The 20736-nt window shown below is 50.4% G+C and overlaps 1 protein-coding gene across 2 annotated transcripts in view; it reads right to left on the reverse strand.

Annotated features, from left to right (window-relative positions):
• Positions 1–19857, reverse strand: part of SUSD5 (sushi domain containing 5) — a 51870-nt gene extending 32013 nt beyond the window's left edge. The window contains exons 1-3 of one of the 2 annotated variants that reach the window (XM_002716228.6): positions 19187–19857; positions 9898–10075; positions 2021–2139 (exon numbers count right to left, since the gene is read on the reverse strand). In XM_002716228.6, coding sequence (XP_002716274.3) covers positions 2021–2139; positions 9898–10075; positions 19187–19301 — 412 coding nt within the window. In that variant the 5' untranslated portion in view covers positions 19302–19857. Of the gene's footprint in view, positions 1–2020; positions 2140–9897; positions 10076–16655; positions 17219–19186 lie in introns of those variants that run through there. The other variant, XM_089331254.1, reaches the window with a different exon arrangement.
• Between the last annotated feature and the right edge of the window lie 879 nt (positions 19858–20736).

A 20736-nucleotide genomic window follows, 5' to 3' on the forward strand; every position in this document is an offset into this window, starting at 1 on the left:
TGTTCGTATATGGGACACCCCTGTCCCGGGTGGCACCTTATCTCATGGTGACACCTTTTTACTTAATTTTTGAAAGTTTTTCTTTATTTGAGAGGAAGAGACAGGGAGAGCTCCATTCACTGGTTCAGCCCCCCAAAAGCCCACAGAGGCTGGGATCAGGCTGAGCTGAAGCCGCAAGCCAGGAACTCAGTCCATACCTGTTTAGTCTTTCTTACCCTCAACATTTTTCCTTTCCTTTCTTTCAAAATTTTTGGTTCAGCATATAGTACTTGTAAGTTTTATGGGGTACTGTGTAGTATTTCAACACAAGAATACAGTGTAAATTGACCACACAGGCAGCTGGTATTCCCATTTCCTTACCTTTTCTTTGTTTGGAGCCTACCAGCTCTGTCTTCCAGTTTTACACGCAGCAGACAACACGTACATGGTCCATACGTGACCCTCAGGCACCCCACTGTGCAATGCAACACTATTACTGCTGCTGATCTGTGTTTGGGTACCTGATGACCAGCTTCCCTCTGTGCTCCGTTCCAGCCTCTAGTAATCACTTTTCTAAGATCAGATTGCTTTCTTTTTTAAACCCCCACATGTAAGAGAGACCCTGTGCTATCTGTCTGTCTGTCTTACTATCTATCTTACTGTCTTGCTTAACACAACTGACCTCCACCCATTTTGCGGCAATGTCAGGATCCTTGACATTCTTTTGAAGAGTGGCTTGTTTCTCAATCTGAGCTTGGTTGATGTTTCCTATGAGTGGACTCAGCCACGCATGTGTGGCAGGAATGTCACTGAACCGGTGTTCCTCTACACGCACTGTATCAGGGGCACACACATTACGTTGGCTTCCCCGTGACTCAAAGGTGAAGTCACCATCCTGGCTTTGATCCTGGTGCCCCATAGGCTACACAAATGTTTCCAGCCTCTGGCTTCATGCCCTACAGGTGTGGGCCCAAAGGGCACGGCCTTGCATCCACACAACCTACTCGATGGGCTGTGAGGTGGGAACCCCAGGTTAGACTACTGCACGATGAAGAACCCATGTCTCACTTAGTACCTAAGCCAACCAACTCCCAAAAGCCAGGCTACTGAGCTAACCAGCAGCTACCCACAGGCTTATGAATAAACCCAACTAGGATTAGCAGAAAAGCAACACAAGCTGGTGGCCCACACAACAGGGAGCTAAGTAAACAGCTGTTGTTCAAAGCCATCACACTGTGGGATGGTACGTTACACAGCAAAAGCCAATGTAGACCTCTTGGAACCAGGGAAAGAGACAGAACCAGAAGTCCTACACATTTCATTTGAGATCACTGAAGAATGGAGGTCACCATGTTGTTCTAGCTCTGTCCTGTCTCTCTCATGGAGTGAACCCTCTGAAAGGCAGAATGACAGAGAGAGAGACAGAGAGAGGGAGATCTTCCATCTAATGACAAGCTCACTCCCCAAACGCCTGCAAGAGCCAGGGCTGGGCCAGACTGAAGCCAGGACCCTGGAACCCCATCCAGGAACCTCACATGGGTGGCAGGGACCCAAGTACTCGAGCCATCACCTGCTGCCTCTCAGGTGCACTAGCAGGACGTTGGAGTTGGAAGTGGAAATGGGACTTCATCCCAGGCACTGCGAGATGGGATGTGTGTATCCCAAGCAGTGGCTTAACCTGCTGTGCAGCAATGCCCACCCCTATACATCTCCTTCTGGGAAAAGGGCTTTTTTTTTTTCTTTTTAGGGTGCTGTTCACTACGAAGAGAGACTACAGGGCAATCTGTGAGCATCAGCAACTGTAGCACGTGCCACCAGGGCTCTGCCCTTGTTCCCTGTGTGTCTTGACCATTCCCATGCACAGGTGTACCCAGCAGGCACCTGCAACTCTTTGTTGGAGGGTGGTACTCAGGCTACCAGAACCTTTCATCTGAGCTCACACGCAAACTCCAGATGACCGTCGTCTTCGAGAGAACCCAACCCAACTCAGCAAGCCCCAACGGCTCCAGCCCCATGAGCTCCACAAAGCCTTGGCACCAACCTGCATCCTTCATACAGAGGGCACTGTACGTGCCACCAGGAACTGGGTTGCTCTCAACTCTCACGTCCACAGCTCTCATGAGCTGCTGCTCACCACTCCCTTTGCTACACACAGTTGTCCTGAAACAGACAAAGGAGACACCGGGTTAGGAGAACGCCTCTGGCCTGGAAAAAAAAATAGGGAAGAACAATTCTTTTCTGCTGTCAATTCTGAATCAACAGAGGTGTTTCTGATTCCTGAGCGGTGTTTGAAAGTACCAGGGTGGAAACATTCTCCCCAAACAGCTGTAAATTTAGGAAGACAGGAGGCGCTTCAGTTGAGGTAACAGGCACTGATTGAAGTTTCAGAGATAATACATGGTTTTTTGTTTTTGATTCTCACTTAATTTCAAAAGCTGAGAGAGAGGAAGAGAGAGGGGGAAAGATCTTGCATCTGCTGGTTCACTCCACAAATGCCTGCATCAGCCAGGGCTGGGCCAAGTCAAAGCTAGGAGCCTGGACTCCATCCAGGTCTCCCACCTGAGTGGCAGGGGCCCAGGTACTTGAACTTGATACCATGTGTATCCCAGGAAACTGGATGGGAAGTGGAGGACCCAGGATGCAAACCAGGCACTTGTAAGGGATGTGGGTATCCCAAGTGGTGTTCTGACCATGATGTCAAATGCCCACCCACCATACACTGTGGTATCTCCTAGGTACTTGCTAGATTTGTTTTATAAAATCATTTTATTTTTCTCTCATTTTGTTATTCTTTTCCAAATTTCTTAAGATACATCATGAGTTAAAGAACCTTCAGCCACTTCCCTTAACTAACACAACATTTAATGCTTTAGATTCTCTCTAGATGTAGCTTTAGCAGTACTCCAGGAGTTTAGATAGTATTTTTAATGCCATTTTGCTCTAAATATGTTAATTTCCATTATAATTTATTCTTTGTCCCATGATTTATATAAGGATGTCCTTTGTAAACAGCAAATAACTGAATTTGGAAAACCTATCTGACAATCTTTGTTTTCTTTATTTTTTAAAGATTTTGTTTGTTTTGTTTGTTTGTTTATTTATGAGGTAGAGTCACAGAGAGAGGGGGAGAGAGAGAGGTCTTCCATCTGCTGGTCCACTCCCCAAATGGCTGCAACAGCCGGAGCTGTGCTGATTTGAAGCCAGGAGCCAGGATCCAGGAGCTTCCTCCGGGCCTCCCATGTGTGTACAGGGGCCCAAGCACTTGGGCCATCTTCTACTGCTTTCCCAGGCCACAGCAGAGAGCTGGATCAGAAGAGGAGCAGCCGGGACTCGAACAGGCTCCCACACGGGATGCTGGCACTGCAGGCGGAGGCTTAGCCCACTGCACCACAGCACCGGCCCCTGTTTTCTAACGCGAGTATCGTGTCTACTTGGACGTCATGTAATCACCAATCTCTGAATTTACGTCTGCCATCATACAAGTGTTTTCCATTAGTTCTTCTCATTCCCTCTTCCTCTCCTTTCTTTCCCCTATTTTGGATTGCTTGGATTCTTTTTCTTTTCTTTTTTTTTTGGAGGGGGCATTCTTCCTTTCCTTCTGTGTTATTTTGGAAATTATAAATTTTTACTATTCATTTAGTGATCCAGAGGGTACAATCTGCTTCCTTGACTTAGTAAAATTTAACACTACTTTTACCTCTTCCTCAATAAAACAACTTAAAATTCTATCATTTTACCATTTTTAGGGTTTAGTATTATTTTTAAAATAATTAAAATTTAGATTTATTTATTGAGCTGGCGCCGTGCTCACTTGGCTAATCCTCTGCCTGCAGCACCGGCATCCCAGGTTCTAGTCCTGGTTGGGGCGCCAGGAACTAGTCCTGGTTGTTCCTCTTTCAGTCCAGCTCTCTGCTGTGGCCTGGGAGGGCAGAGGAGGATGGCCCAAGGCTTGGTCTGCACCCGCATGGGAGACCGGGAGGAAGTACCCAGCTCCTGGCTTCGGATCAGCGCAGCACTGGCCATAGCAGCCATTAGGGGAGTGAACCAACGGAAGGAAGACCTTTCTCTCTGTCTCTCTCTCACTGTCTATAACTCTCTCTCTCTATGTCTCTCTCTCACTAACTCTGCCTGGCAAAAAATAATTTAAAAAAAGATTTATTTATTGAAAGTCAGAATTAGAGAGAGAGAGAGAGAGAGAGAGAGAGAGAGGAGAGAATCTTCCATCTGCTAGTTCACGCCCCAAATGGCTGCAATGGCCAGGGCTGGGCCAAAGCCAGGAACTAGGAGCTTCATCTGGGTTTTCCACGTGCATAAAGGAGCCCAAGAACTTGGGCTACCTTCCGCTGCTTTCCCAGGTGCATTAGCAGGGAGCTGGATTGGAATTGGAGGAGCTGGGACTCGAACATGCATTCATATGAGATGTCAACGCTACAGACTGTAGCTTAACCTGCTATACCACAGTGCCAACCCCATAAAAAAAACAGTTTAAAATTTTAAAAATGTATTTGAAAGGCAGACAGACAGAGTTAGACAGAGACACAGATATCTTCATCTGCTGGTTCATTCCCCAGAATCGCAACAGCTGGGGCTGGGCCACGCCAGAGCCAGAAATCAGGCACTCAGTCCGGGTCTCCCACGTGGGTGGCAGTGATCCAAATGCTTGAGCCATCACCTGCTGCCTCCCAGGGTCTGCCTTACACGAGCTGGAGTCGGAAGCAGAACCAGGACCCAAACCCAGGCGAGCCAATGTAAGATGCAGGCGTCTCATGTGACGTCTTTGGGTGTGTGTGTCTTTAAAGCTTTGTTTATTTGAAAGTCAGAGTGACACAGAGAGAGAGGGTGAGAGAGAAAGGGTGAGACAGAACAGAGAGAGAGAAAGAGAGAGAGAGAGAGGTCTTCCATCCACTGGTTCACTCTCGAAATGCCCAGAACAGCCAGGGCTGGGCCAGGCTGAAGCCAGGAGTCAAAAACTCCACCCGAGTCTTCCCTCCATGTGGCAGGGGCCCAGGCACTTGGGTCATCATTCCCTGACTCCCAGGAAGCATTAGCAGGAAGCTGGATGGTGAGCAGAGCAGCTGGGACTTGACCCAGACCTCTGCTATGAGTTGTGGGTGTCTCAAGTCTGCCCCTCAAGTGACGTCTTACTAGCTGACAAACAGCCACCCAGGGTTCAGTGTTACTACTGCCATACGCGGTTACATGACTTCAGTGCCCACAGTCACTCTTTCCACTCTTCTGCACCTGCAGGCTTTCACCTTCAATTATTTTCCCCTCTCTGGAGAGCACCTTCTGGTGCCAATGATTTGGATGCACTGGATTCTTTCAGTGTTTGTCTGTTGGAAAATATTTTTACCCAAATTTATTCCTGGAAGATATGTTCACTAGGTTAGAAGTCTTAAGAAGCAGTAATTTTTTCCCATAACTTTTTTTTTAGGATTGATTTATTTGAGAGGCAGAGTTACAGAGAGGGAGAAACAGGGGCCGGCGCTGTGGCACAGTGGGTAAAGCCGCCACCTGCAGTGTTGGAATCCCATATGGGTGCCAGTTCAAGTCCGACTGCTCCACTTCCAATCCAGCTCTCTGCTATGGCCTGGGAAAGCAGTAGGGGATGGCCCAAGTTTGGGCCCCTGCACCCACATGGGAGACCCGGAAGAAGCTCCTGGCTCCTGGCTTCAGATCGGCACAGTTCTGGCCATTGTGGCCATTTGGGGAGTGAACCAGCGGATGGAAGACCCCTTTCTCTGCCTCTCCTTCTCTCTGTGTGTATAACTCTGACTTTCAAATAAATAAGTAAATCTTAAAAAAAAATTAAAGAGAGAGAGAGAGAGAGAGAGAGAGACAGAGAGAGGGGTCTTCCATCCGCTAGTTCACTTCCCAGATGGCCAAAACAGCCTGAGCTGTGCCGATCCAAAGCCAGGAGCCAGGAGCTTCTTCTGGGTCTCCCAAATGGGTGCAGGAGCGCAAGGACTTGGGCCATCCTCCGCTGCTTTCCCAGGCCATAGCAGAAAGCTGGATTGGAAGTGGAGCAGCTGGGACTCGAACCAGGCGTCCATATGGATTTACCTGCTATGCCACAGTGCCGGCCCCTCCCCTCGTCAGTCATCTCCGGTTTTCATCATCAGTTTATTGTCGCTGCTTTGAAGCAATCTCTCTTATTTCTTTCAATGTTTTTCTTCACGCTCAGTGTCCTCTTAAGTCTCATCATGGTGTACCTAGTTGTGGATTTCTTTTTATTTATTCTGCTTGGGCTTTGCAAGGCTTCTCGACTCTGTGCCTTAATGATTTTCTTCAGTTTTAGACCATTCTCATACTGTTGTCATTCTACTTTTCTCTCCTTTTAGCATTCCAAATGCATGCATCGTCTTTGCCTTCTGTCCTTTCTTCCATATTCTCACCCTTTTCCCCCTATTATTTATTCCAGACATCTCCTCTCCCTTCTAGTTCACTCATTCTGTTTTTTGCTGTTTATAAAAAATTCAATTGTTCTAAAACTTTGGGGGGTAGTCATGCAGCCTCGTGGTTAAGATGCTGCTTGTGGATCCCACATCCTATAGCAGAGTGCTGGGTTTGGGTTCTGCTCTGCTCGCATTCCAGCTAACACACAGCCCGACAGGCAATGGGGACGGCTCAAGAAGTTGAGTCCCAGTAAACCAACTGGGCATCAGAGGAGTGAACCAGTGGATGGAACATCTCTCTCTGTGTGTCTTGAAAAAAAAATTTTTTTTTACAAATTAAAAATCTTTTCAACTGATACATAAAAACTGTACACATTTATGGGGTATCATGGCCGGCGCCATGGCTCACTAGACTAATCCTCCGCCTTGCGGCACCGGCACACTGGGTTCTAGTCCTGGTCGGGGCGCCGGATTCTGTCCCGGTTGCCCCTCTTCCAGGCCAGCTCTCTGCTGTGGCCAGGGAGTGCAGTGGAGGATGGCCCAAGTGCTTGGGCCCTGCACCCCATGGGAGACCAGGAGAAGCACCTGGCTCCTGCCATCGGATCAGCGCGGTGCGCCGGCCGCAGTGCTCCGGCCACGGCGGCCATTGGAGGGTGAACCAACGGCAAAAGGAAGACCTTTCTCTCTGTCTCTCTCTCTCTCACTGTCCACTCTGCCTGTCAAAAAAATAAAAAATAAACATATGGGGTATCATGTAACACTGTAATACACACACATATTGCACAATGTTCAAGTCAGGGTCAACACATGTATCTATCTCCTCAGATATGTATCATTTATTCAGAGTGAAAATTCTTCGGTTCTAATAGGATCCATCCATAAAGTCTTCATTTTGATATAGTTTTCATGTCCAGAGTTTCCATTTGCTTATTTTAGAGTCTCTTGCTCTCTGCCAAAATTATCCATCTTGCTTTTTATATCTTTGGACATTTTAAGGATCATTATTTTAAAGTCTGCATCTACCAATGCTAATATCTATCTGGAGTTTCTATAAGCTATTGTCTACTGAATCGTAATCCTGTTGACTCGTCTCCTCATGTGACTAGCTATTTTATATGTGTGACAAATCCTGTATTTGCTATAATTGTTTTTGGAAGTAAATTAAAGCCTAGGCAGAATGGAACCAAATAGTTGAAAAGTATGCATCTCACAAAGGATTAATATCCAGAATACATAAGGAACTCAAATAATTAAACACCAAAAGCACAGTGCAGCTAAGAAATGGGCAAAGAATCTAAATAGACATCTTCCCCAAGGAGAAATGCACATGGCCCACGAATACATGAATAAATGCTCAGTGTCACCAATCACCAGGGAAAAGCAGATCAAAACCCCAGTGAGGCATCACCTCTGGCTAGAACGGTCACTGGAAAAAGACAGAAGACCAGTGCTGGCGAGGAGGTGGCGGACAGGATGTAGAGCTCTAATGCACCACCCATGAGGATGCGAATTGGCACAACCATTACGAGAACAGTGCGAGCTGTCCTCCAAAACCAGCAGTAGGCCCACCTAGGACCCAGCTCTCCCACTTCTGGGTAGGAATCCAAAGGAAAAGAAATCAGCAGATGAAAGAAATACCTGTCTCCAGTGTTTGCTGCCCCATTATCCACACAGCCAAGATAGCAATCAACCTCGGTGCCCACTGACGGAAGAACAGATAACCAGAGTGTGGTAGATACACAACGGAGTATTAGCCGCAGAAAAGCGTGAACCCTTGCCATCTGCAGCAACATAGGTGGAACTGGAAGACAGTCTGGTAAGTGAAGTAAGCCAGACACAGAAAGACAAAGGCCACATTTTCTCTCGTATGACAGAGGCTTGGGATAATATTATCTCTCTCAAAAGAGAATTTCTTCTTCTTCTTCTTCTTCTTCTTCTTCTTCTTCTTCTTCTTCTTCTTCTTCTTCTTCTTCTTCTTCTTCTTCTTCTTCTTCTTTTTGACAGGCAGAGTGGACAGTGAGAGAGAGAGAGAGACAGAGAGAAAGGTCTTCCTTTGCCATTGGTTCACCCTCCAATGGCCGCCGAGGCTGGCGTGCTGTGGCCGGTGCACCGTGCTGATCCGATGGCAGGAGCCAGGTGCTTCTCCTGGTCTCCCATGGGGTGCAGGGCCCAAGCACTTGGGCCATCCTCCACTGCACTCCCAGGCCACAGCAGAGAGCTGGCCTGGAAGAGGGGCAACCGGGACAGAATCCGGCACCCCAACTGGGACTAGAACCCGGTGTGCCTAGTGATTAGCCTAGTGAGCCGCGGCGCCGGCCAAAAGAGAATTTCTATTGATTCTGCTAGACACCTGGGGCAGAAGAGGTCAAGATCATGTCAGTCCAAATTCCTGGCTTTCGAAGGTGTGGTGTTGCTTCTAAGTCAGTCCACGCCCCACCCACTGTCAAGTGCATGGTATCCAGTTTACTTTATTCTGGAAGGGTCCAACCCAAAGAAAAAGGGCCCCTCCCACACCTCCTGTTCCACAGACGCTGAACTCCCATCCTCCTGGTTCCCTGGGGCTACTGAGCTGTTCAGCCACCGTTCATGAAACCTGCAGAAGTCCCAGGAGACAAGAGGCCCCAAGTTCTGGATTCGTGACTGCAGGTCCTCACTGTTCTCTGGATTTACGCGTACAGTGTGTACAATGAACATAACTTCATAGAGCCCCAGGACAGATACACTGTATACTTACAACATCATCAATTACGAGGTGCGCCATGCACCCAAATGGTTGTCCCCCAGGGCTGTGGGGGAGAAGGGAGCCCCACAAAAGAGACCCACAGTTAAATGCACACACTAATGGTCAGATACCTCCTGGTTCCAGAAACATGACCATGGAAGGCTAAAAAAGCTATTTTTTTAAAAGATGCATTTATTTTATCTGAAAGTCAGAGAGCAGGAAAGACAGAGAGATCTTCCATCTGTTGGTTCCCTCCCCAAATAGCCAACACTGTGCCAGACCAAAGCCAGGAGCCAGGAATTCAATCCAGGTCTCCCACGTGGGGGGCAGGGGCTCAAGTCCGCTGCTTCCTAGAAGTGCGTTAGCAGGAGGCTGGAATCGGGAGAGGAGCCAGGATTTGAACCCAGGCCCTCCAGTATGGGATGTGTGTTTCCCAAGCAGCAAGGTAAACTGCTGTGCCAAATGCCCGCCCCTGGTGGGCACATTTTAAAACCTCTCCATACACATGCAGGTGAGTATTGGGAGAACAAGAGAAAAGAATTAATAGTCACTACCTCCGAGGTGGGAGAGGAGAGAGAAACTCACTTTGCGCTGCACACACTCCTGAAGTATTTGAAATGTAAGGAGAAAACTCAAAATGTCAGTGTAGGGGAGGGGAGACCAACAGAACTGCGGGACTCAGGATGCCAGCGCCCCCGCAGGCCAGGGCCCTCTGCACGACGCCTGTCCCGGCGCGGAGAGGAAGGGTCACGGAGCCCACGCAGAAGCGGGAAGGGGCGCGTGCCCCGGGGCCTGACTTACCCGACGGTGCCATCTGCCAGCCAGCCCGTGGCGCACACGGCCAGGGCGCAGTCGCGGACCAGCCTGCGCAGCTCGTGGGCCGACACCAGGTGAGCGCCTCTGCTCTCGCAGGAGAGCCGCGCCGCCTCCAGCCCCAGGCCCCCCGAGCCGGCGGGGGGCTCCAGCACAAACAGCTTCCCTGTGGGACAAGGACAACACAGGTGCATCTGAGATCGCTGGTGATCCCTTTTGTTTTTAATTTGAAAGGGAGAGTGGAGACAGAGAGAGAGAGAGAGAGGTCTTCCATCCGCTGGTTCACTCCCCAATTGGCTGCAACGGCCGGAGCTGGGCTGATCAGAAGCCAGGAGCCAGGAGTTTCCTCGGGGTCTCCCATGCAAGTGCAGGGGTCCAAGGACTTGGGCCATCCACTGCTGCTTTCCCAGGCCATAGCAGGGAGCTGGATCGCAAGTGCTCTGTTGCCAGAGCAGCCGGGGCCCTTATGGGATACTGGGGACCCAACCTGCTGGGCTGCAGCTGGCCCCAATCCCTGGGAATTTATCTTAATGAACGCAGTCCCTGGCAGACACCTGTCACATCCAAGCGTTCTACTACCTGAAGTCCCAAGGGTAGTAACCACAGCCCGGCAGGCCATCCTTGCAACCAGGTTACGACATGACATTGGTGTTTTCCTTCCTTCCTTCCTTCCTTCCTTCCTTCCTTCCTTCCTTCCTTCCTTCCTTCCTTCCTTCCTTCCTTCCTTCCTTTCACAGGCAGAGTGGACAGTGAGAGAGAGAGAGACAGAGAGAAAGGTCTTCCTTTTCCGTTGGTTCACCCCGCAATGGCCGCTGCGGCCGGCGCTGCACCGATCCAAAGCCAGGAGCCAGGTGCTTCCTCCTGGTCTCCCATGGGGTGCAGGGCCCAAGCACTTGGGCCATCCTCCACTGTACTCCCGGGCCACAGCAGAGAGCTGGACTGGAAGAGGGGCAAGCAGGACAGAATCCGGCACCCCGACCGGGACTAGAACCTGGGGTGCTGGCGCTGCAGGTGGAGGATTAGCCTAGTGAGCCGCGGCGCTGGCTGACATTTGTGTTTTCATCCATTTTTGCCCTTCCTTAAAAAAACAAAAACAAAAACAAAAACAAAAAACAGCCATCTGCTCTAGTGTGTTATGGACATACAGGCCGCCTGTGACAATGGCATCACATACTGGAGTCCCAGCTACTCCACTTTCCATCCAGCTCCCTGCTACTGAACCTAGGAAGGCAGTGGAAGACGGCCCAAGTGCTTGGGCCCTTGGCACCACGGGAGACCCGGATGGAGTTCCTGGCTCCTGGCTTCAGCCTGGCCCAGACCTGGCTGTTGTAGTTTTTTGGAGTGAATCGGCAAATGGGAGATCCTCCTCTCTCTCTCTCTCTCCCTCTCTCCCTCTCTCTCTCCTTCTGTCTCCTTCTCTCTTCCCCTCTCCCTCTCCAGCATTCTAAACTTCAAACAAAATGATAAATAAATCTTTCAGGCCGGCGCCACAGCTCACTAGGCTAATCCTCCGCCTAACGGCGCCGGTACCCTGGGTTCTAGTCCTGGCTGGTTCTGTCCTGGTTGCCCCTCTTCCAAGCCAGCTCTCTGCTGTGGCCCGGGTGTGCAGTGGAGGATGGCTCAAGTGCTTGGGCCCTACACCCCATGGGAGACCAGGAGAAGCACCTGGCTCCTGCCATCGGATCAACGCGGTGCGCCGACCCTTGGAGGGTGAACCAACGGCAAAGGAAGACCTTTCTCTCTGTCTCTCTCTCTCACTGTCCACTCTGCCTGTTAAAATAAATAAATAAATAAATAAATAAATCTTTCAGCAAAGACAAATCAGCAAAAATATAAGGAGAAACAGAAAAACCCACAATTGTTATGGAAAAATTTAAGTATGACTCTTCTCAGTAATTGATTAAACAGAAAAATCAGAAAGGATGTGGATGATTTAATTCACAAATTAAGACTTTGAAATGTCTATTTTTTTGAGAGGCAGAGTTACAGACAGAGAGAAATAGAGACAGAAAGGTTTTCCACCTGCTGGTTCACTCCCCAATGGCCACCACAGCTGGCACTGTGCCAATCTGAAGCCAGGAGCCAGGTGCTTCTTCCTGGTCTCTCACGCGGGTGCAGGGCCCAAGCACTTGGGCCATCCTCCACTGCCCTCCCGGGCCACAGCAGAGAGCTGGACTGGAAGAGGAGCAACTGGGACCGGAACCCAGTGCCCATATGGGATGCCGGCGCCGCAGGCGGAGGATTAACCAAGTGAGCCACGGCACTGGCCTGAAATGTCTATTTTTTATCTACTTTTTTAAAAAAATTTTTTTTAATTTTTTGACAGGCAGAGTTAGATAGTGAGAGAGAGAGATAGAGAGAAAGGTCTTCCTTTTTCTGTTGGTTCACCCCCAAAGTGGTCGCTATGGCAGGTGCATTGTGGCTGGCGCACTTTGCCGATCCGAAGCCAGGAGCCAGGTGCTTCTCCTGGTCTCCCATGCGGGTACAGGGCCCAAGCACTTGGGCCATCCTCCACTGCACTCCCGGGCCACAGCAGAGAGCTGGCCTGGAAGAGGGGCAACCGGGACAGAATCCGGCACCCCGACCAGGACTAGAACCCGGGTGCCGGCGCCGCAAGGCGGAGGATTAGCCTAGTGAGCCGTGGCGCCAGCCTATTTTTTATCTACTTAAAAGTAGAAAGAGACAGAGGCAGAGAAAGATACAGAGAGAGAGAGACAGAGAGAGAGAGAGAGAGAGAGAGAGCGTCCACCTGCCAGTTTACTTCCCAAATGGCTGCAACAGCCAGGGCTGGGTCGGGTGGAAACCAGGATCTTGGAACTCCGTCCAGGTCTCCCACGTGAGTGGCAGGAACTCAACCGCTGCCCCATCCTCTGGCTTCCCCCAGCACGTTAGCAGGAAGCTGGATTGGAAGCAGAGAAACTGAGACTTGCATTGGCACTCCAATGTGGAATGCAGGTGTCCGAAGTGGTGGCTTAACCTGCTGCACCACCGTGCCCCCAGCACTAAACCAGCACTCTGTGTAAGGCCATGTGTGTAGTACTGCATACTTACCTAGAGTGCATACACAGTAAACATACAGGGAACATTTGTAAAATTGATCCTACACTGAGCAGCAGGCAAACCTGGGAACACCTCACAAGGCCAAGATCATGTTTTTTAGAGCACAACACAAGCAAACTAAATTCACTTATTTATGAAACAATTACAATATGCTTCCCATGGGCCAGGTTTCACATTGTTTCACAAGCCTTCTTTATTCTCATCCTTACAACAGTCTCATCCACCTGGAGATGCTACTGTTACTTCACTTTATAGTTGAGGTTTACTATTATAGCTTGTCCAAGATCACACAGCTGAGATAAAAAAACCACACACCAATTAGCTTTCCCTCGGTGATTTTTTTTTTATTTGAAAGGCATAAGAGAGAGAGAGACAGAGACAGAAATATCTTTCATCCACTGGTTCACATCCTGAATAGTCGCAATAGCCAAGGCTGGGCCAGGTCAAAGCTGGGAGCCAGAGCCAGGAGCTTCTTCTGAGTCTCCCACGCGGGTGCAGGGGCCCAAGTACTTGGACCGTCCTCCACTGCTTTCCCAGGCCATAGCAGAGAGCTGGATGGGAAGTGGAAGAGCCAGGACTTGAACCAGCGCTCATAGGGAATGCTGGCACTGCAGTAGCCCACCATGCCACAGCGCCAGCTGCGATCTATGCCCTTCCAGGTGTATTAACATGAAGCTTAATGAGAAGCAGAGTAGACAAGACTCAGGAGCTGGGATGTGGGATGACTGTGTTGCAAGCTGTGGCTTACTCAGCTGTTCCAAGATGCCTGCCCTGCCTTCAGCGATATTAATTACTGTGTTACATTTGTTGCCTCCTGATAACTATATAATAACTAGGAAAATCCCCCTGTGTATAGCAATTACAAAATATACTTTTTTAAAAGATTTATTTATTTATTTGAAAGGCAGAGTTACAGAGAGGCAGAGGGAGAGAAGGCAGAGTTACAGAGAGGCAGAGGGAGAGAAGGCAGAGTTACAGAGAGGCAGAGGGAGAGACAGAGAGAAAGGTCTTCCTTTGCCGTTGGTTCACCCTCCAATGGCCGCTGCGGCCGGCGTGCTGCAGCCGATGCACCGCGCGGATCCGAAGCCAGGAGCCAGGTGCTTCTCCTGGTCTCCCATGGGGTGCAGGGCCCAAGGACTTGGGCCATCCTCCACTGCCCTCCCTGGCCACAGCAGAGAGCTGGCCTGGAAGAGGGGCAACTGGGACAGAATCCGGCACCCCAACTGGGACTAGAACACGGTGTGCTGGCGCCGCAAGGCGGAGGATTAGCCTAGTGAGCCGTGGCGCCAGCCATAATAATATTTTGAAAGAAAGATGTTTGAATATCAGGATCTAAGTTACTATCTCGAGAACATAAAAAATGGAGAACATAAAATAAAAGCTCTTCAAGAAGCAGGAAGAACAAAGTCATAATGAAAATGCAGAAATCCGTGAAATGGAAAGCAGGCCTATAGAAAATAAATAAAGCCTAAAGTTGCCTTTTTTAAAAAGGATAACAAAATTGGTGAAAATCCTAGCAAGACTGACCAAGACAAAAAGAGAAAATACAGATAACCAATTCCAAGAATAAAAGGGAACATCACTACAGACCCCATGGACATGGAAATGATAATTAAAGATCATGACATTGTATTTATGCCAGCACATTTGACAAGTTAGATGAGTTGGGGAAACAAAATTTTTTTTTCATTAAAGTAAGTTTATTTAAAAGGCAGAGATGGGCCGGTGCTGTGGCATAGTAAGTTAAGGCTCCTCCTGTGGTGCTGGTATCCCATATGGGTGCCGGTTCATGTCCCGGCTGCTCCTCTTCCAGTCCAGCTCTCTGCTGTGCCCTGGGAAAGCAGCAGAACATGGCCCAAGTGCTGGGGCCCCTGTTCCTTCATGGAATACCTGGAAGAAGCTCCTGGCTTCGGATCGGCCCAGCTCCAGCCTTTGCAGCCATTTGGGGAGTAAACCAGAGGGTGGAGGACCTTTCTCTCTGTCTCTCCCTCTCTGCAACCCTGCCTCTCAAATAAACAAATTTTAAAAGCTTAAAAAAAAAGGCAGAAACAGAGAAAGAGGCACAGAGAAACAGAAAAATCTCTCATCCACTGTTTCACTCTTCAGATGCCCAAAACAACCTGCGCTGAAGCCACGAGCCCTGAACTCATCTGGGTCTCTCACGTGGGTGGCAGTGGCCCAAACACTTTGCCATCACCTGCTGCCTCTAGTATACATATTAGCAGGAAGCTGGAATCCAGATCGGAGCTAGGACTTGAACCCAGGCCCCCTGAAATGGGATGTGGGCATCCCAAACGACATCTTAAATGCTGTGCCAAATATCAGCACCAGAAAATTTCTTAAAAAAGAAAATTTAGCAAAACTGATTTTAAAATCTGAATATTTCTTTACTAAAGAAATTGCATGCAGTACTTAAAATCTTCCCTTATGAGGGACCGGTGTTGTGGCGCAGAGGGTTGAGCAACTGTCTATGATGCTGACACTCAGTATGGGCGCGGTTCAAGTCCCGGCTGCTCCACTTCTGAACCAGCTCCCTGCTAATGTGCCTGGGAAGGCCGCAGAGGATGGCCTAAGTGTTTTGGCCCCTGCTACCCAAGTGGGAGACATGGATTGAGTTCCTGTTTCCTGGCTTTGGCCTGGCCCAGCCCTATTAGCAGGTAGGGAGTAAATCAACAGAAAATCTCTCTTTTTCAAATAAATAAATCTTCCCCATAAGAAACCGCAAACACAGATGACCTTACCACTAAAGCATAGGGAAGGGGCCAGTGCTGCTTAAATAGCGGGTTAAACAGCAGGTTAAAGCCCTGGCCTGAAGTGCTAGCATCCCATATGGGCGCCGGTTCTAGTCCTGGCTGCTCCTCTTCCACTTTCCTGGGAAAGCAACAGAAGATGGCCCAAGTCCTTGGGCCCCTGCACCCATGAGGGAGACCTGGAGGAGGCTCCTGGCTCCTGGCTTCAGATCGGCGCAGCTCCGGCTATTGCGGCCATCTGGGGAGTGAACCGGTGGATGGAAGACCACCCCCCACCGCCTCTCTCTGTAACTCTGTCTTTTTTTTTTTTTTTTTGACAGGCAGAGTGGACAGTGAGAGAGAGAGACAGAGAGAAAGGTCTTCCTTTGCCGTTGGTTCACCCTCCAATGGCCGCCCCGGCCGGCGCACTGCGGCCAGCGCACCGCACTGATCCGATGGCAGGAGCCAGGTGCTTCTCCTGGTCTCCCATGGGGTGCAGGGCCCAAGCACTTGGGCCATCCTCCACTGCACTCCCGGGCCACAGCAGAGAGCTGGCCTGGAAGAGGGGCAACTGGGACAGAATCCGGCGCCCCGACCGGGACTAGAACCCGGTGTTCCTGCGCCGCAAGGCAGAGGATTAGCCTAGTGAGCCGCGGCGCTGGCCCTGTAACTCTGTCTTTCAAGTAAATAAAATAAATCTTAAAAAAAAAGCATAGGGAAACTAACTTCACAGAAGCCCCTCTTTTTCCAATTCACTTTAGGAACCATCCTTCTGCTGATACCGACACTTGACAAGAATATTACAAGACATGAAAACCCCAGGCCGATATATCTCATGATAGATTCAAGAACCATAACCTGTGTCTCTCCCTGCAGGCCTGGTTCTAGGTCTGCTCACTGCAAAGCTTCTCCCTGGGACTCCAAGCACACACACGTGGCTTCAACGCCCAACCTCACCTGGATGATACATTTTTTTCTTCAGCCCAGATCTCTTGCATTCAGACAAAACCGAGCCCAGGAGGTGTCTGACGGTGCCTCTGCGAATTCCTCCGGCATCGTCTCCAACCACTCTGCCTTCATACATGTCCTGTTTTCCCTATAACAGGTTCTTCCACACTCTGCCTTCCGTTTTCCATCTAGTTCATCCCTAACCCATCTCGTAGATCCTCCTGCACCAAGTCTCAGTCTCCGAGCGTAAGATCTCAGAGTACCTCTGTCCTGTAATATTTCCAATGATCAAAAAGTTGCGATTTCACATTCCATCCTACACTTCTTTGCTTAACGACTCTCCCCATCATCGGATTTTAAGCTCCCTGATAGAAGGAACTCGTCTCTCTCCATTCTTCCATCTTCGTCACCAAGGACAGTGCCAGGCGTGTGGCAGAGGCTCAATGATATCTGTTGAATCAACGATTTGGTCCCGGTAACCATCACCCAAATAGTTCATTTACATTCAATTAGTGTTGAGATTTTTCCATTTCAGAAGTATTGAAAAAGACCACAGCAGGTCACCTTTATGCATGAGATGTATGTCAAGCCAAATGTCAGCTAAATGGCTTTTGTCTGAATGTTTCCGATTGCCTTATTTTTATAGACATGGTTTCTCTCCAAACCTGTCTCTTCAGATACGTGTACTGCATCGCAGTGTGGCTGTACACGTCTTCCTCCTCCCCTCCCTGCGGCACACAAATAACTCAATGTGGGAAGTGGTGGTAGTTAGGCATATATTTAGTAAAGAATCTTTTCAGAGCAGCTTATAATTCTTCAATGGCTCTATTATAAAAATTGGAGCTCAGAAAGGAAGTGACCAATAATTCACCGGGGAAGAGGGGAGAGAAGGAGAGAGAAGGGAGAAAGTGGAGCAGTTCTGGCCATCAGTGACAAGGAAACAAACAGGCGCCCGGTGCTCTATTTCCAGTGTCCAAGGGCAATTCTGCCTTCAGTCCTCTCTGACCGACACCAAGCCAGGCAGGCACCCAACACTGCCACTTAGGCAGGACCGATGGAGGGAAACTCTAAAATCTTCCTAATGGCAATGATATTTCTCTGAAAGAGATTAAAACTGGTACAGAAGCTACAGTTGTGCAGAAGTAAATGCTGGCTCCAATGTGTTCTACTCGTATTATTTCAGATCAGCTTAATAAGTAAGTGTCCGGGGAAACATCATGGACCACCTGCCAACACGTAAGAGCTTTCTTTGGGCCAGCGCTGCAGCTCACTAGGCTAATCCTCCGCCTTGCAGCACTGGCACACCGGGTTCTAGTCCCGGTCAGGGCGCCAGATTCTGTCCCGGTTGCCCCTCTTCCAGGCCAGCTCTCTGCTGTGGCCCGGGAGTGCGGTGGAGGATGGCCCAAGTGCTTGGGGTGCACCCCATGGGAGACCAGGAGAAGCACCTGGCTCCTGCCCTCAGATCAGCGTGGTGCGCTGGCTGTGGCAGCCATTTGGGGGGTGAACCAATGGAAGGAAGACCTTTCTCTCTCTCTCTCTCTCACTGTCCACTCTGCCTGTCCAAAAAAAAAAAAAAAAAAAAAAAAAAAAAGCTTTCTTTGGGGCGCGATGGGCCTGTTCTGGAATTAATGCACACCCATTATTTGGGAAATGTTATGTGAACCATATCCTAAGAATGTTGTGTCTCTAACCCTGCCAAGGAGGGTTGGAGAAATGAAAACACCCTGAATTAGGAGCAAGGGCTCTTCAAACCTGCACATAGGACAGAGAGCACTAAAAACTCCAAGCTAACATCTGGAAGGCTTTTGATTTTTCTTCTGGGCTGTCCCCTATCCTGAACCACCATGTTGCTTTTTGTTGTGTCTATACCCACTCCGTAGTCTTCACTGCACGACGGTTCAATATATAAACACAAAGCATCCCAAGTCAACGGAGGGCTGCTCTCCACGTCAATCTAATGGATCTCAAGCGCCAATTGCACAGAACTCTTCATGGATGTGAAACCTACTGGCTTCCAAGCCTGCGTCGTGTGTGTGTGTGTGTGTGTGTGTGTGTCCAAAATCAGAGCAAGCTGGATTAGCTTTAAAAATGGAATTGATACAGAGCTCCGATCCTGCTCATGTAATGGAAGCCTCAAAGCTGAATTCAAGTCCAAAAACTTAAAAAAAAATCCTCCTAAAAGTGGGCCAATTCTCAGAGAATCAGCAGCACCATTTCGCGACGTCTCAAGACATCCCGACCTCGCACTCTGGGCTCCGGCCACTTCGCTGTCATTTGTCCCACACTCAGAAACTGCTCCCCACACCCGGGGCGGGACGGCGGGACCAACGCGCAGGCTTCCTCGGTGCGCGCCCCGGGTGTGGGGAGGTCCCGGGAGCCCGGCGAGCGCTGGGGCGCGCGGCGCACGGCGACTCGGCGGCCCGAGACAGCCACTCGCCACTAGCCGCGCTCACTCCAAGGAGCGACCGCAGCGAACCTCGCCTTCCCCGCCCGCCCGCCCGCGGCATCCACCCGGGGCCCGCCACCTCCCAAACACTCACCATCCGCCCGCACGGAGAGCCGCGGTGCACTGAGCAGGAGCAGCGCTGTCGCCACCCAGAGCCCGGGCAGGCTGCAGTGCGCCCGGGAGCGCGGGGCCGGCCCCGGGGCAGTCATGGTCCGGGCGTCGGCGGCTGGCGAGGGGGTCTGGCTGCGCTCCGGGGGTGCCCAGGCCGCTGGCCGGCGCGCGCCACTCGGCGCTGTGCGCTGCGCTCAACTGCGGGCTCGCGGGCTTCGCGCCCAGCGCGCCCAGCCCCAGCAGACGCCGGGATGCGAAGGGGAGGCCCGCCACGCCGGGGCCGCCCAACTCCCGGGAGGGGGTGGAGAGGGGTGGTCTTCTCCGTGGCGCCGGGGAGGCGGCTAAACCCCGGCTCCACCTGGAAGCCGCGGTGCCAAAAGGGGCTGCGCCCGGGGCGCGCGCACTGGGGCGGAGAGCCAGGGCGCAGAGAGGCGGGGAGAGCGCAGCCGCCGGCCACGAACCCCCGGCCTTTTGGGGGACCGCGGGCCGGAGGCTGACGCCGTCGGAGCGTATGCCGGACTCCGTCCTCTGCCTGTTGATTTGCTGCCGGCGTCTCCTACTTATAATTTTGTTTTTGAAAGAGGAGGACGCTCTTAACTCGCCAGCCGCACTCGTTCCTAGGCACGTCAAATACGCACTAGTATACCCGACCGCGTCTCCCCGACCGCCAGCAGCCCTGTGCGTTTGTCAGCATCTTCGCCCACCCCCCGAGCGGGGCTGAAATGCGGATTCTTGCCTGCTGGTCTGCGAACTTACACTGAATGAACACCCCAGCGCATCTGCTGCCTGGGTCCCTGCCCCGAAGGTGTTCCTGCTTCCAGTGCACCCCCACCCTGGGTCTCCCCCGTGCGCCACACCGAGCGGAGGAAGGAAGGTTTGTTGTCTCCACAGGTGGAGAAACGAAGATCAGCGTTGTCATAACTGGGACGCTGGCGGCAGTCTACAAACTCCGTCAATATTTATGTATTTATCAGTAGATTATCTATGGAGCGCGCACGAGAGCGCCTCATCCTTGAATGAGGCCCCCTTCTGTTACAAAAATGTTCATTTTTTTTAGGATTTATTTATGAATTTGAAAGGGCCGGCGCTATGGCAGGTACAGTGGCCGCCTGCAATGCTGGCATCCCATGTGCCCCCAGTTCGAGCCCCAGCTGCACCACTTCCCATCCAGCTCTCTGCTAATGGTCTGGGAAAGCAGCAGATGGCCCAAGTGCTTGAACCCCTGCACCTGCGTGGGAGACCTGGAAGAAGCTCCTGGCTCCTGGCTTCCCATCACCCCAACTCTGGCTGTTGTGGCCACTGGGGAGTGAACCGGAGGATGGAAGACCTCTCTCTCTGTCTCTCTGTCTTTGCTTCTCTGTAACTCTGCCTTTCAAATAAATACATAAATCTTAAATTTATATAAAAATGTAAATATATAAGTAAATAGATATATGTTTTATAATGCTTAATTTCTAATATACATTTTACAATAAATTAATTTTAAATTGATTTAATATAATGAATATTTATACATAAATATAGAAGTAAATA

Source organism: Oryctolagus cuniculus, chromosome 4 (genome assembly GCF_051225735.1).
Source record: "Oryctolagus cuniculus isolate XC-2025 breed Fujian yellow rabbit chromosome 4, ASM5122573v1, whole genome shotgun sequence".
In the NCBI taxonomy this organism is placed as follows: domain Eukaryota; kingdom Metazoa; phylum Chordata; class Mammalia; order Lagomorpha; family Leporidae; genus Oryctolagus; species Oryctolagus cuniculus.